The sequence below is a fragment of the Pelobates fuscus genome, chromosome 5, assembly GCF_036172605.1.
Source record: "Pelobates fuscus isolate aPelFus1 chromosome 5, aPelFus1.pri, whole genome shotgun sequence".
NCBI lineage: Eukaryota > Metazoa > Chordata > Amphibia > Anura > Pelobatidae > Pelobates > Pelobates fuscus.
Genome location: NC_086321.1, coordinates 57,452,462 through 57,466,731, shown reverse-complemented (window position 1 = coordinate 57,466,731; position 14,270 = coordinate 57,452,462). Strand labels below are relative to the sequence as shown.

At 38.4% G+C, this 14,270-nt stretch overlaps 1 protein-coding gene across 1 annotated transcript in view; it reads right to left on the bottom strand.

Annotated features, from left to right (window-relative positions):
• The window catches only part of LOXHD1 (lipoxygenase homology PLAT domains 1), a 177,407-nt gene that overhangs the window by 14,733 nt on the left and 148,404 nt on the right, over positions 1–14,270 (bottom strand). The window contains exons 36-42 of the mRNA XM_063453877.1: positions 13,734–13,872; positions 13,017–13,225; positions 12,037–12,222; positions 10,217–10,344; positions 8,529–8,646; positions 5,569–5,746; positions 5,260–5,445 (exon numbers count right to left, since the gene is read on the bottom strand). Coding sequence (XP_063309947.1) covers positions 5,260–5,445; positions 5,569–5,746; positions 8,529–8,646; positions 10,217–10,344; positions 12,037–12,222; positions 13,017–13,225; positions 13,734–13,872 — 1,144 coding nt within the window. The remainder of the gene's footprint in view (positions 1–5,259; positions 5,446–5,568; positions 5,747–8,528; positions 8,647–10,216; positions 10,345–12,036; positions 12,223–13,016; positions 13,226–13,733; positions 13,873–14,270) is intronic.

Below are 14,270 nucleotides of genomic sequence, written 5' to 3'. Positions count from 1 at the left end.
ATTTAAGACTATGTCCTCTTGTTGTGGTAGTTTTTCTTCTTTTAAATATCGTCTCCTCCTTTACTGTGTTGATTCCCTTTATGTATTTAAATGTTTCTATCATATCCCCCCTGTCTCGTCTTTCCTCCAAGCTATACATGTTAAGATCCTTTAACCTTTCCTGGTAAGTTTTATCCTGCAATCCATGAACCAGTTTAGTAGCCCTTCTTTGAACTCTCTCTAAGGTATCAATATCCTTCTGAAGATAGGGTCTCCAGTACTGTGTACAGTACTCCAAGTGAGGTCTCACCAGTGTTCTGTACAATGGCATGAGCACTTCCCTCTTTCTACTGCTAATACCTCTCCCTATACAACCAAGCATTCTGCTAGCATTTCCTGCTGCTCTATTACATTGTCTGCCTACCTTTAAGTCATCAGAAATAATCAACCCTAAATCCCTTTCCTCAGATGTTGAGGTTAGGACTCTATCAAATATTCTGTACTCTGCCCTTGGGTTTTTACGTCCAAGATGCATTATCTTGCACTTATCCACATTAAATGTCAGTTGCCACAACTCTGACCATTTTTCTAGTTTACCTAAATCATTTTCCATTTGGCTTATCCCTCCTGGAACATCAACCCTGTTACATATCTTAGTATCATCCGCAAAAAGACACACCTTACCATCAAGACCTTCTGTAATATCACTAATAAAAATATTAAAGAGAATGGGTCCAAGTACAGATCCCTGAGGTACTCCACTGGTGACAAGCCCAAGCTTCGAATATACTCCATTGACTACAACCCTCTGTTGCCTGTCACTCAGCCACTGCCTTACCCATTCAACAATATTGGAATCCAAACTCAAAGATTGTAGTTTATTGATAAGCCTTCTATGTGCAACAGTGTCAAAAGCCTGGTATCTGTCAGTATGTGTATCTGTGTGCCACTATGTGCCAGTGTGTGTGTGTGTGTGTGTGTGTGTGTGTCTGTGTGTCAGATACACACACACACATATACACACTAACACACATATACACACACCAGCACATACAATGACAGATACACACACTTTGACACACAGATACACACACCCTGACACACAGATACATACACACACACACACACACACATACACAAATGCACACCATGTGTATGTATCTCTGTGTCATAGTTACATAGTTACATAGCTGAAAAGAGACTTACGTCCATCAAGTTCAGCCTTACTCACATTTGTTTTTTTGCTGTTGATCCAAAAGAAGGCAAAAAACCCAGTTTGAAGGACAATTTTGCAACAAGCTAGGAAAAAAAATTCCTTCTTGACCCCAGAATGGCAGTCAGATTTATCCTTGGATCAAGCAGTTATTACCCTACATTGAAAGATTATATCCTTGAATATTCTGTTTTTGCAAGTATGCATCTAGTAGCTGTTTGAACATATGTATGTACTCTGATAAAACCACTTCTTTAGGCAGAGAATTCCACATCCTTATTGTTCTTACAGTAAAAAAACCTTTCCTTTGCCTTAGACGAAATCTTCTTTCTTCCAGTCTAAACGCCTGACCTACACATACACACACCTTGACACGCAGATACACAAACTGGCACATACACATACAGATTCACACACATTGGCAGATACACACACTGACACAGGTACACACACACACACATACACATATGTTTATATTTGCTATTAACCTACTTTTTTTTCCTTCAGTGCTGCAGGCTGCTGGCTGAGGATGGTGTGCCAGGTCAGCAGCTGCTCCCCCTCCCTCCAACCGGCGCGCTCTGTCTGGGAGGAAGTGCTGTCACTTCCTCCCAGCATTTCATACAACAGGGGTCTGGTTGTGGTCTCAGACAGCTGCGGCGCCTGACCGGACCCTGTATAGTGATACCCATGGGCCACCCCAATTTTGTTCTTGCCGATTGGGAAACGTTGCCCATGATGTTCTGTCAGAATAAAGGTATGGGTAACCAAAAAGTGACCTAACTTGAACAATAGTTAGAAGCTCCAAAAGAACATATTCTTTTAAGCTCTATTTAGGAGCTTAGCAGGGGGGGACATGTTTTTTTCTGTTTGTTTGTTTTTTCAAAATTGTAAGGACATTAAAACATGATTTGTAATACGTAAAAATATTACATTACTTACATTTGAAAATAGTTTTTGCAAAAAATATGGTTGTTCGTAGGTAGTCAAATATTTACATATCACTATACAATTTCCAAAATGTATTTAGATTTGAAACTAAAATAACAACATTTGAATATTTTTAAATAAACCAACGCCTCATTCATTTGAATTTTTGGTTTTTGATTTTCTATACACCGTGTTAAAAGTGGCTAAGGGCACTAGGGATATTTCATACCTCTCAACATGTCAAATGGACAAATAGGGTCATTTTATTTTACGGGTGTGAGTGGGAGTGTGGCCAGGTGGCAGGTCTGTCCTGAGAAATTTGGGATGACTTACTAATAACAATTAATGCCATTAAAATTTAATTCGGAACAAGAACAATGTATCCATTTACACAGACTGATTTCTAAACACATTGATTGTAGTTTAAAGACAAATTTTCTTGCTGTGTAGCACTGTGATACACTCAGACACACCAACAATATAAGGCTCCTAGAAAAGAGGGACATTATGATAGAAAAGAGGGACAGAGGATTTTGTGTCTTAAATAGGGACTGTCCCTCGTAAATAGAGACAATTGGGAGGTATGTTATTCCATATAGCATATATTGCAAATAGTACCAATTCCATCAGACTTCTTCTATATACACAACAGACAAGATGTAAAGGAGTGTGTCTGTTTTAGAGGTCCCAATAACTGTCCAACTGCCTACTAATAGGCTTTGGCATATATTGTGTGCTGTCAGATGAAACAGATACAATTAATTGCATGAGGAGTCCACACTGTGAGAAGGGAGAGAATTTGCTAAATCATATAGCAGGTATCCATAAAGCAGGTCTGACAAACCTCACTAATGAGGGAGAAAACGTAAAGGGAGGCAGAAGGTGTTTTATATATATATATATATATCATTTTTGGGTTGTATCTGAACGTTCCAGTTCGAAGAGCAAATTCTTGAATGAAAACCGTAGTATGTTGGTGGCATTTAACCCCTTAAGGACACATGACGTGTGTGACACGTCATGATTCCCTTTTATTCCAGAAGTTTGGTCCTTAAGGGGTTAAAGGGTTACAATGCCAAGAACTGAGTACGCAGCCATGTTCTGTGGCAATGTTAGCGATCTGAGCTTAGTGTGTCAAATAAACACACGTTTAATGTGGTGTTTTGATGAAATAATATATAAAATATTGTCAATTTATAGTTATACATTCTTAAAGTGTACAGAAAATAGCAATTTTAATATAACCTAAAGCAGATAAAAATTGTTATCACAGAAAAAAAACAAAGAAGATATGTAATATTATGTTTAGCATGGGTTATTCTATCAAATTCACTGCAGGCCTTAAAAATGTTTGTTATCAAAGGAAAGTATTCAGGGCGTAAAGGGGAACTGTCACTGCCTGGGATTTTTAATATTATGCTTACCTATTTCTATATTTAACAAATGTGTATATGTATGATATAAAAAATAAAATAAAATGTAGATATGCACACTGCAACAGGGTGCCTCCGTCTTAGCTCCATGTCAATCAGTGTTATAAGCTCTGCCCTCTGCTCTTCTCTCTGTGCTGACTCCAGATTCAATGTTTGTCCTGGCTTTGCCTTTTCTTAACAGGATTGTAATTTTTCTTTTTTAATGGAATATAAGTTTAAAGAAAAAAAATAAAACATGTTATTTTCGATGTTTTATTCAATGGTGCACACGTCCTCCTTAATGTGGAGTTAAGAAGGATTTTATTAAAAAAAAAAAAAAAAACTTTGTCAAATCATGAATGGTCTTTGATTTGAATTTTTCCTTCTTTTGGATTAGTCGGAGCAGCAGGGGTGTGTGAAAGAAAAAATGCCAGCAGCTATACCGACCACTCCTCTGTAATGTATAAAACCTTCTTGTCCCACAGGTCCCTTCTGTACAAAGAGCTATTTAAAGAAATTGTCTCACGGAATGTTGAGTTGGCTGAGTAAGCTGAAAAGCTGAAAATGTGGAAACCATATAATTTCTAACTTTTTAGGTTTACACATTTTTAACTCTAGTTCATTTAAAATATTCCCCGCTTACAAATTTTCATCCTAATTATTACAACTCACTAGCAGATTCCTTGCGGGTTTTCTGTTGATGTGGGTGAAGGCAGAGGCTTATTGTTTAGACTTACTTGCAGAGCACCTTCTGAAGCCACCCAGTAACGGAACTTATAGTTGAAATTGGGCACCTAGACGCAGTCCTGACACCATCAGGGTGCCTATATAAATACCATTCGGAAGAGAGGGGCACTCTTTCTGCAACTCACTCCTCCTTCCTTGAAAAACCAGTAGAAGATGAACATTGGGGAAAAGGCTTACATTTCAGAGGCAGAAATTACAGTCTCTATGAACATTAGGGAAGAAGTCTTTAAAGGGATACTATAGGCATCAATACAACTTTAGCTTAATAAAGCAGTTTGGGTGTATAGATCATGGCCCTGCAGTCTCACTGCTCAAATCTCATAGCCATTTAGGAGTTAAAACGTTTGTTTCTGTTTATGCAGCCCTAGCTAAAGCTCCCTTAGCTTTGACTGACTCATCCTGCAAAAAATGGTTTCATTTTCAATCAGGTGTTAACTTACATTAGACATTTGTATCTCCTGCTCTGCAAATTGAACTTTATTTACAAACAGTAGGCTCCTACAGGCTCTAATAGGCTAATAACAGAGCAGAAGATACAAAATTGTAATAAAAAAGATTATGCAATAAAGGAAGTTTAAACTTTAGATCTCTCTCTTTACAGGAAGTCTATAGGGAGGCTGTGGGTAACATGCAGGGAGGTGTGTTTAGGGCTGCATAAACAAAGTGATTTAATTCCTAAATGGCAGAATAATAAACAGTTAGACAGCAGGGGCATGATCTATACACCAAAACAGCTGCATTAAGCTAAAGTAGTTTGGTGCAAATAGTGCCCCTAAGTGTGCCTCGTGTTAACATTTTAACCATTGTTCAGTGGGCTGTGGGGAAGTGGAAATCATTGACACATCACCATGTTTGGAGTTGGTGTAGCTTGATTGAGACATTTTGGGCCATTGTTTTTTATATACTAAGGAAAGTGTTGGGAGTGATCCTCCACCCTGACCCTAGTGAATGGCATGTCTGCCACCTCTAATGCTTCCTTACCTGAGTTATCATGCCAGACACGGACTTTGCAGAGGTCTCCCAGGCTTAGCATGTCAGGGAAACGGAAAACATCCATCTGATTTCTTTCAAACTTGTTGGAGTTATTTGATTGCTTCAGAGCCAGGTTTCCTGTGTCTCCATTTTCTCCAAAGATTACTAGAAACACATTGGCATCAGTGCCAGCACCTGCAATTAGAAATATATTATTAGTTATATATTTGATACAGTTCTACTCTTGATTCAAAAGATTCTTTTTTTTGCTAAATCCCATTCATCTCAATGCCTGCATGCATTCACATCCTATCATACCTGTGACATCACTAGTCTTCACTTGGATGACGTAAGTTGTGGTTTCCACCATTTCTTCATCATCTACAACTGCAGCCATTTCACAGGACAGTGACTTCTTCTCACCCTTGGTCTTTGAGAGCCAATCTTCATAGGTAAAGGAGGTTTCTTCTTCTGTCACCAAGCTCTTCAGAATAATCTAACAAGAACCAACAGGGATGTAATTTGCAGTAATACAATGTTAGAAATTATATTTACAAATCAGTATTACTTCCTAACTCATTCTCCCTATGGAGGAAAAATGTGAAAACCAGACACTCTACCTGACCGAATACTTAATTTAGGTCTGATTCAGGGTCCTTTTTCTAAGGGGTATAACAATAGAGCACACATCTACGACTGGACCCAAAGTATCAAAGGTCCTAACAGCTCTTAGTCTGGAACCTCTATTGTACCTGTACACTATCTTTTATTACAGATGGAGACCAGTGGTATCTAGGAATCAATTTCACATGAGTTAACGAGTGTATTTAAAATGAAATGCTGATATTGAGAGTTTATGTTTTATTAGAAGTGGACATATAATATTTCAGCGTAAACTTGTTATAGTTGATTATATATCAATACAAAGATGGTATATTGCAATGTGTATCTTGGTCTCGTGAAAGTACCTGTTAGATCACATTGTATTTGTTGCTAAAGTTTTCTATTATGTGCATTGGATATTTATACCTTTTCTCTCTCTGCGAATGAGACTGTCTTTTTTTATTATTATTTTTATTATTTTTATTTTTATTATTTTTATTATTATAATTTGTATTATTATTATTATTGTATTTACCGTATTTTTCGCTCCATAAGACGCACCTCACCATAAGACGCACCTAGTTTTTAGAGGAAGAAACCCAGAAAAAAAATATTCTGAACAAACTGTCCCATAGTGTTTCTTACTATGGGACAGTTTGTACAGAATATTTTTTTTCTCCCCTGTCCCATAGTGTCCCCCCCTTCCATAGTCTTCTCCTCTCTCCCATAGTCTTCACTCACCCCCTCCCCATAGTCTTCACCCACCCCCTCCCCATAGACTTCACCCACCCCCTCCCCATAGACTTCACCCACCCCCTCCCCATAGACTTCACCCACCCCCTCCCCATAGACTTCACCCACCCCCTCCCCATAGACTTCACCCACCCCCTCCCCATAGACTTCATCCCCCCCTCCCCATAGACTTCATCCCCCCCCTCCCCATAGACTTCATCCCCCCCCTCCCCATAGACTTCATCCCCCCCCTCCCCATAGACTTCATCCCCCCCCCTCCCCATAGACTTCATCCCCCCCCTCCCCATAGACTTCATCCCCCCCCTCCCCATAGACTTCATCCCCCCTCCCCATAGACTTCATCCCCCCCTCCCCATAAACTTCATCCCCCCCCCTCCCCATAGACTTCATCCCCCCCCTCCCCATAGACTTCATCCCCCCCTCCCCATAGACTTCCATCCCCCCCTCCCCATAGACTTCATCCCCCCCTCCCCATAGACTTCCATCCCCCCCCTCCCCATAGACTTCCATCCCCCCCTCCCCATAGACTTCCATCCCCACCCCTCCCCATAGACTTCCATCCCCACCCCTCCCCATAGACTTCCATCCCCACCCCTCCCCATAGACTTCCATCCCCCTCCCTCCCCATAGACTTCCATCCCCCTCCCTCCCCATAGACTTCCATCCCCCTCCCTCCCCATAGACTTCCATCCCCCTCCCTCCCCATAGACTTCCATCCCCCTCCCTCCCCATAGACTTCATCCCCCTCCCTCCCCATAGACTTCATCCCCCTCCCATACTGTCCCCCTCCCCTTGTCCTATAATTACTTACCTGTCTTGCAGCGTTGGCCGGCAGCACAGGGCGCACCGCGGTAGTGGAACTTGAATTTCATGTTCCGGTTTCCGGCGGGACTGAAAGGAAGTGCGCACTCAGCTTGTGCACACTTCCTTTCAGTCCCGCCGGAAACCGGAACATGAAATTCAAGTTCCACTACCGCGGTGCGCCCTGTGCTGCCGGCCAACGCTGCAAGACAGGTAAGTAAAGCTTCATATTCGCTCCATAAGACGCACAGACATTTCCCCTCACTTTTGAGGGGAAAAAAAGTGCGTCTTATGGAGCGAAAAATACGGTATATAGTGCCAGTTTATTCCGCAGCGCTTTACAATATTTTCCCATTTTGTCTATACATTTTCACAGAGAAAAACATTCCAAACAACTAAAACACTTTTGCACTTTTTCTTGTTGAAGTGCTTTATGTGTGAAGAGAGTGTCCACGTTTTCTTTGTTTTAGCAGAAATTGCTACTTTTCTAAATGAATCATGTTACATTCCTTGGTTGTCCATCACACAACTGGTCCTGTTACTTCCCCGTTGTTTAGCTCAGTGGAACTAAACTCACGAGGCAGCAATTTCCCAGAGCATCTGCCTTGCAAAGACATTGGGGCATTGGGACATTTGGAAGACATTGCTGCATTGAGAAGTCTGATTGGACAGCCACAGAAATTCTGGGCAGGGTTAGAAGGGGAGGGCTTGCAAAGGATGTAGACAAGAAAGATGCAGCTTTTTAGATAAAACTCCAATAAAAAAAAATGCATAATTAAATAACTATTTGTTTTATATCCCTAATCTCTCTATAGGGGGACTTTATAGGAACACTATAGCATTAGAAATACAAAATTCCTAACGCTATAGTTAGTTTAGGTTCCCCGTCACAGTGATGCTCTCATTGGGAGACTAGTGCGCATGCGCAGCAAAACGCCACTCTGCCCCAATCAGCATCTCCTCATAGAGATGCATTGAATACATTTAGCTGTAGTGGTTCTGGTCATTATAGTTGTCCATTATTTATATTCAGATTTCTACTGTGAGCCCTTAGTTGGCACCATAATGCCAACGATTTTCCAATGAAAATCAGGAATCGTTGACATATTTATGCTTGATACCTTTTCAAGGAACCATTCTGGACGGCTGCCCTTTCCATCGATACGTATCCTCATCTTCTTAAAAGGTGCTATATCCGCAATCTCCATAACAAAAGTGTCCCGTTGGCCTCTCTCAAACCTATGGAGAAAACACAGTCAGTGGTATATAACACCCAGGGAACAACGTTTCATCCAACTGGATGGAATCTCTGAGGGCTGTGAAGCAGAGGTTGCCAGCAATAGAGCTTCTTTATATTAGATACCATTAAACATATTTAAACCTTTTGGACTTTTCCATGCATGTTCAGGGTTTTGTGAGATGTAACCATTATTATATTGTACTTTATACTTCATGCCAAAAGGATCCTTCTCAAATGAGGTCCTTTTGAAAAAGTAATTTTTGGAGAAACATTGCTAAGTCCATCTTATTTCCATTTGGAATAAAATGTTTGTCTATTTATTTATTTGTTGCTGCTTAATAGGATTTGAAGGAACCTGGAGAGGTAACTAACCTAGAGTGGCTTTTTGTTATGCACTGAGAGGAGCTAACCTGAAAGTCGTACATCTGTGTATACGTGATGGTCGGTCAGTTGTTTTTGTTTTCACGTAACACAATGCTTCTCTTTTACCTGGGCCTATTATAACAACACATAAATTTTCTTCAACTAAAATCAGGATATACATTATGTCAAAGCATGACACAAAACTCAAACTGTGGGTAAAGGGTTTCTTAGCATATTTCGTAAATGTAGAAATCATTGAATATTTTAGATCTTAAGTATAACTATTGCTAGATAGTACTTTGCAGTTCTCATTTGTATACGCCTTCACTGCTAGGAGGATACATTTAATTGTTCTGGGTGTTTTTTACATATATTTTAGTACTTATTTACAATAAAACCTGACTTAAAACCTGACTGGAAATTCACAAATTGAACTTGTTGTAACAAACCTCAATGTAACAATTAAACTTGTAAGAACTAAAACTTTAATTTCAAACCAACCGGTGAACACGTTAAGGATATCCTTGGACAAGGACAAGTAAAACTGTGAAAGGAAGCATTGGAGTGAGTTTATTCAATAAACATTGTGTTTGGTGACTTGGCCCAAAAACTTTGGTTATATGGAAGAAGACCTTGGAATGTCCATGTTTAAATGGGCATAGACTATTGCAAACTGCATACACCTTCTCTCAGTAGTTCATCACAAACTGGAGGTGGAATTGTAATTCTAGAATATGACTTGACAAATCTTGGCTAGAATAAAAACGTTTCACAATTAACAAGAAACACAGGAGAAAAAAAAAATCAGATTTGAGATATTTTCCAATATAGCTCTTTTACAGTTTTTTTAATGTGTCTGTCAACTCAACTCAATTCATTCGAGACACTTTAGAGTGAATACACCATGTACTAAAACTTCGAACTCCAATCATCCAAGGCAATTCTGTCCTATGATATCAAGGGCTGAACAGATTTGAGAAAGTGAACATGGTAGATAACCACTGGTTCTAATTCAGCTCAGCACAGTCTAGAAATATATTGATGGGGCTGTTTAGTCATTTGTATTGTCACTGTGTATGTATAGTGTTATATTGCTGACCAAAAACTTAATTTTGTTATATTTTTTAACAAAACATTCTATTCATCACAACCTCTCTTGTTTGATGGAAATACTTCAGTACTACAAGTTAGCACCAAACTCCATACCTGTCTCCACTTTTTGGCAGAAGCATTTCCTCTGAGCTCCCACTGGCTCCATAGCATATCATATAAATATTGGCATCGGTACCACCATTTGGAACATCTCCAGTGACAACTGTAACCTCGTGCAGGATCTGGAAAATAACAGATAAATGGCACGATGGCATTGTAGTAAATAACAAAATGAATATTATCTATCAAATTACATAAATGAATAACCAAAAATTCAAACTCTAACAATGTCTTAACTAAAATAAATTCTTCAAGTGTTGATATTCTAGATCAGTAGTTCCCAACCCAGTCCTCAGTTACACCCTAACAGTCCAGGATTTAGGGATTACCCTGTTGTGTAATTGAGGACTGGGTTGGGAACCACTGTTCTATATGAACAATAATGTTCATTTACTCCTGATGTCTGCTGCACCTATTTATTTTGGTTGATGCACTCATCAAATGATAAAACGCATGTGTGTGGACCTGTAAGCATACTACAACTCTGTCAGAGATATTCACTAACGTCCAAAGAAACCTGCACAATCTGGTGAAAAGACTCAATTTTTGTTCTTTACATCTAATTCAGATATTTGCATAGATGCAATGATAGGGCACAATTGGATAATTGCACGGGATGTGCCGTTAATGTCTGCTAAAAAAATAATTAATTATCAAATTGCCTCCTACATGAGTAATTCCAAAGCACATTTGGAGATGTTTGTTCACTTGCTTCTAGCAGCCAAGCTTTTAAACAAGAGGATCCCCATGATAAGATATCTTCTAGTCCCTCACACCATAGATGGTGGTGTAAAGGTTAATAGTACAGCAAAAGACAAGATATTGAATAAGACATCAAGTGCATCAGACAATGTAGATTAGATAAGTAACACATGCTTTTAAGAGCATGGCAATCCAAAAGAAGGACTCCAATTTATTGTAGAACATCAGCTCCCATTAATGCACTGCTAGTCTTCAGTTTCAGTTTCAGTTTCAGTTTCAGTTTCAGTTGTCTTGAAAAAAGTCCTTCTGGGACGGAAACGTCGACTTGACTGTATCTTCACACAGATGTGAATAAAAGAAATATATTTTTTCAAAGAAGTCCTCTGGAGTGCACTCTTTTCTTATGTGTGTGTATATATATATATAAATAATTTTGTTTTTTACAATTCTTTATTTTTGTTGTGCATGGTTGGTACATGGCAGCATTTCATACTGTTAAGCAACATAAACAATTGTAAACATGTAGTGGGAAAACAAAACAGTAGAACTTATTCTGCACTTTTTATAGTAATTATTCAAGCTAGAGAGACACAGTGCTAGTGTTCGATCATAGAAGGTTAACTGGCTAGAATTTGAGGCATATGCACTGGTTGCATAAATTTAACTAGATTGAGGGCACTATGCCCATGAGTAGTATTATGTTGATGCTGGCAGAGATATTTTAATAGGAATTTTTGATCATGACATCACTTGGCACTATTGAAATGTGAAAGCTACTTTTATGAAAGGGAATTGCATCTTCTGGCATAAAATTAATGGTAGTCATAAGGAGGTCCACTGGCCCTCAAATAAATAAACAATAATTAATCTCCCCGTGGATGGAAAAAGCATGAAGGACACAGGTGAGCAGACAATATATTATTAAGTCTTCACTAGTGGCACACTTGGTGAGAGGTAGGCAAGGATCATTGAGCACATTGCTCCCCTAGTAAAACTGTTGAGCACTCCAGGACATGAGCAGTCTAGTTTGTGATGGGTTTAGTTCAGAATGAATACCCTTCCTATGTTTAAGTGCATCTCAGAAGATTGATTGCAATGGTGATAGAGTGTACCTTTTGGCCAACACCGATGGCACTTGCATCCAACATATTGAAGACCCGAGCAGTCAGACCATCTCCTCTGTCTTTGGCAAACCAACATTTGCACACAAAAGTATACATCACTCCTTTTGTAGGCACATTGAGTTGTATTTCTTCTACTAGCCAGCAGCTTTCTGGAGTAGCCCCATCATGACCCAGCTGTGAGAAAAAATATTAAACAAAATCAGCAAATGTCATTTAAAACCTATACAAAATGCTACTACCAAGGCTATCTTCCTGACTCATCATCCATAATCTCATGAACCTCTATGCAGAACACTTCAAAGGCCTCCTTTATCTATTAAAACAGTAATAAAACTCTTGCACTTGGCATATAAAGCCCTCAACAAATCTGCTTTCTCTTATTTATTTGCCATTAATACTAAATAACCCACAGCATGGTCCTCAAGACCTATCCTCCATCCTCTTTCCATTTTTTTAAATATTCCCTCTAAACTAACTCACAAACGTCATCACTAGATAAATTGGCCTTGATTTAATATTTTTGGATAAGCTTTCCTTAATGACTTACTATATTTCGATAAGCTTTTAATATCATTTCTCCAAAATAGTAAAACATAAAATAGATCACATATAAAAATATATATATATATGTATATATAGAAAAAAAATATCAAAATACTAAAATATTTTTCAAAATATTAAATAATTTCAAAATGTATGTTATCCCATCTTTCCATAAGACCTAGGGACCCTATACTTGAATAACTATACAACCTTAAGCAACCTAGGTTTAAGGTTTAATTCTTATCATATGTAAGTGTTTTTAAGTATTGGCTACTGCTTGTTTACATATTGTATGTATTCTGTTGTGTGCTATCTCTCCCAAAATAAAGAATCTAAAAAAAATCTATGTTGGCTTAGGCAAAATTTGAAATTAAACAAAAAAAGTTACTTTGAGACTATTGTATTAAGGAAACCACATATTTCACCTCCATTTTTTTTATTTCTCCCACATCTAATCCCACCACGGAGAACTTCTCTACAGAGCCAGGGGCAAAGCTTTTTTTCTCCTTTGGGTGGTCCAACCATAGCCTAGCAGTTTTTATCTTCTGTGAACCCATGATGATGATGTAAGCACGGCTTTCAGTGCCTGCGTCTCTCTCTTGGCCGGTGGTTATGGTGATGTGGTAGGGGATCACTGAAATGAAAGCAGACTCTGTGAATTCAACTTGCCACCATTAAAACAACATGTAATTGTGCTAACATAGATAACTCATGTTATTTATGTTTGTTAAAAAAAACAAAGATGACTTTTCAACAAAAAATAAAAAGCCCAAAAAATCATCATGTTTGACTTACCGGTATATTTTTTTCCCACCTAGATGTTGAAAATTCTAACCAAGAAATAACATTATACAGAATAGAGATTTTTTCTTTCAACCAGGTGATTATAAGGACACATCACAAAGCAGGGTTACTTACCAAAGTGAGAATACAAAGTAGCCAAACTAGAATTATAGCTGCTTTCGAGTATTTTTACACTTTGGCAATTTTAAATTTAAATTTGAAATTCACTTTGAATTCATTTTGAACTCTCACTTTAGCAAATAATCCTGTAAAGGTTACATGTCTCGATCTTCTGAGTGTAAGAGTTAATATTTTAGATCTCTGAAATAAAAGGGGTAAATAACACATTTATGTCATACTTTGTCCATCTTGCAGTGATCCATCCACACTATTTCTGCCTTTCACATTGGCGTTATTGTCCTGACTTTTTAGGCTGAGGGATGATCCCCAAAAACTTTTTGCTGAGCTTCCCAAGCTGATTCGTTCTCCGTCATAATCCTAAAGTAGAATTACACGTAAAAAGATGCTTCAATAGGGGAACAGGGCAGATAAATGATAAACTGATAAACTAGAAACGTATATATTTATATTCTGACCCCAGACTACAGTAAAAATAAAATGTTATTAAGTTTAAAAAAAAAAAGGAATCGTATAGTACATATTTTTAAACGTGTTCATAATCCTCATTAAGACCCAAATTCTCTTAAACAACCTAACTACAAGTCTTAATAATTTTAGATGGTTGTTCATTAAAACGGGAATAAAAAGAAATTGGCCGTGAGATGGTTAGGGCGAAATAAGCACAATGGGAATATGCTGAGTTGGTACATTTCTTCATTTTGAGAGTTTTTGACTAAATGTGCACTTTTGGTGATTTGCAGATGATTCCATGTTTT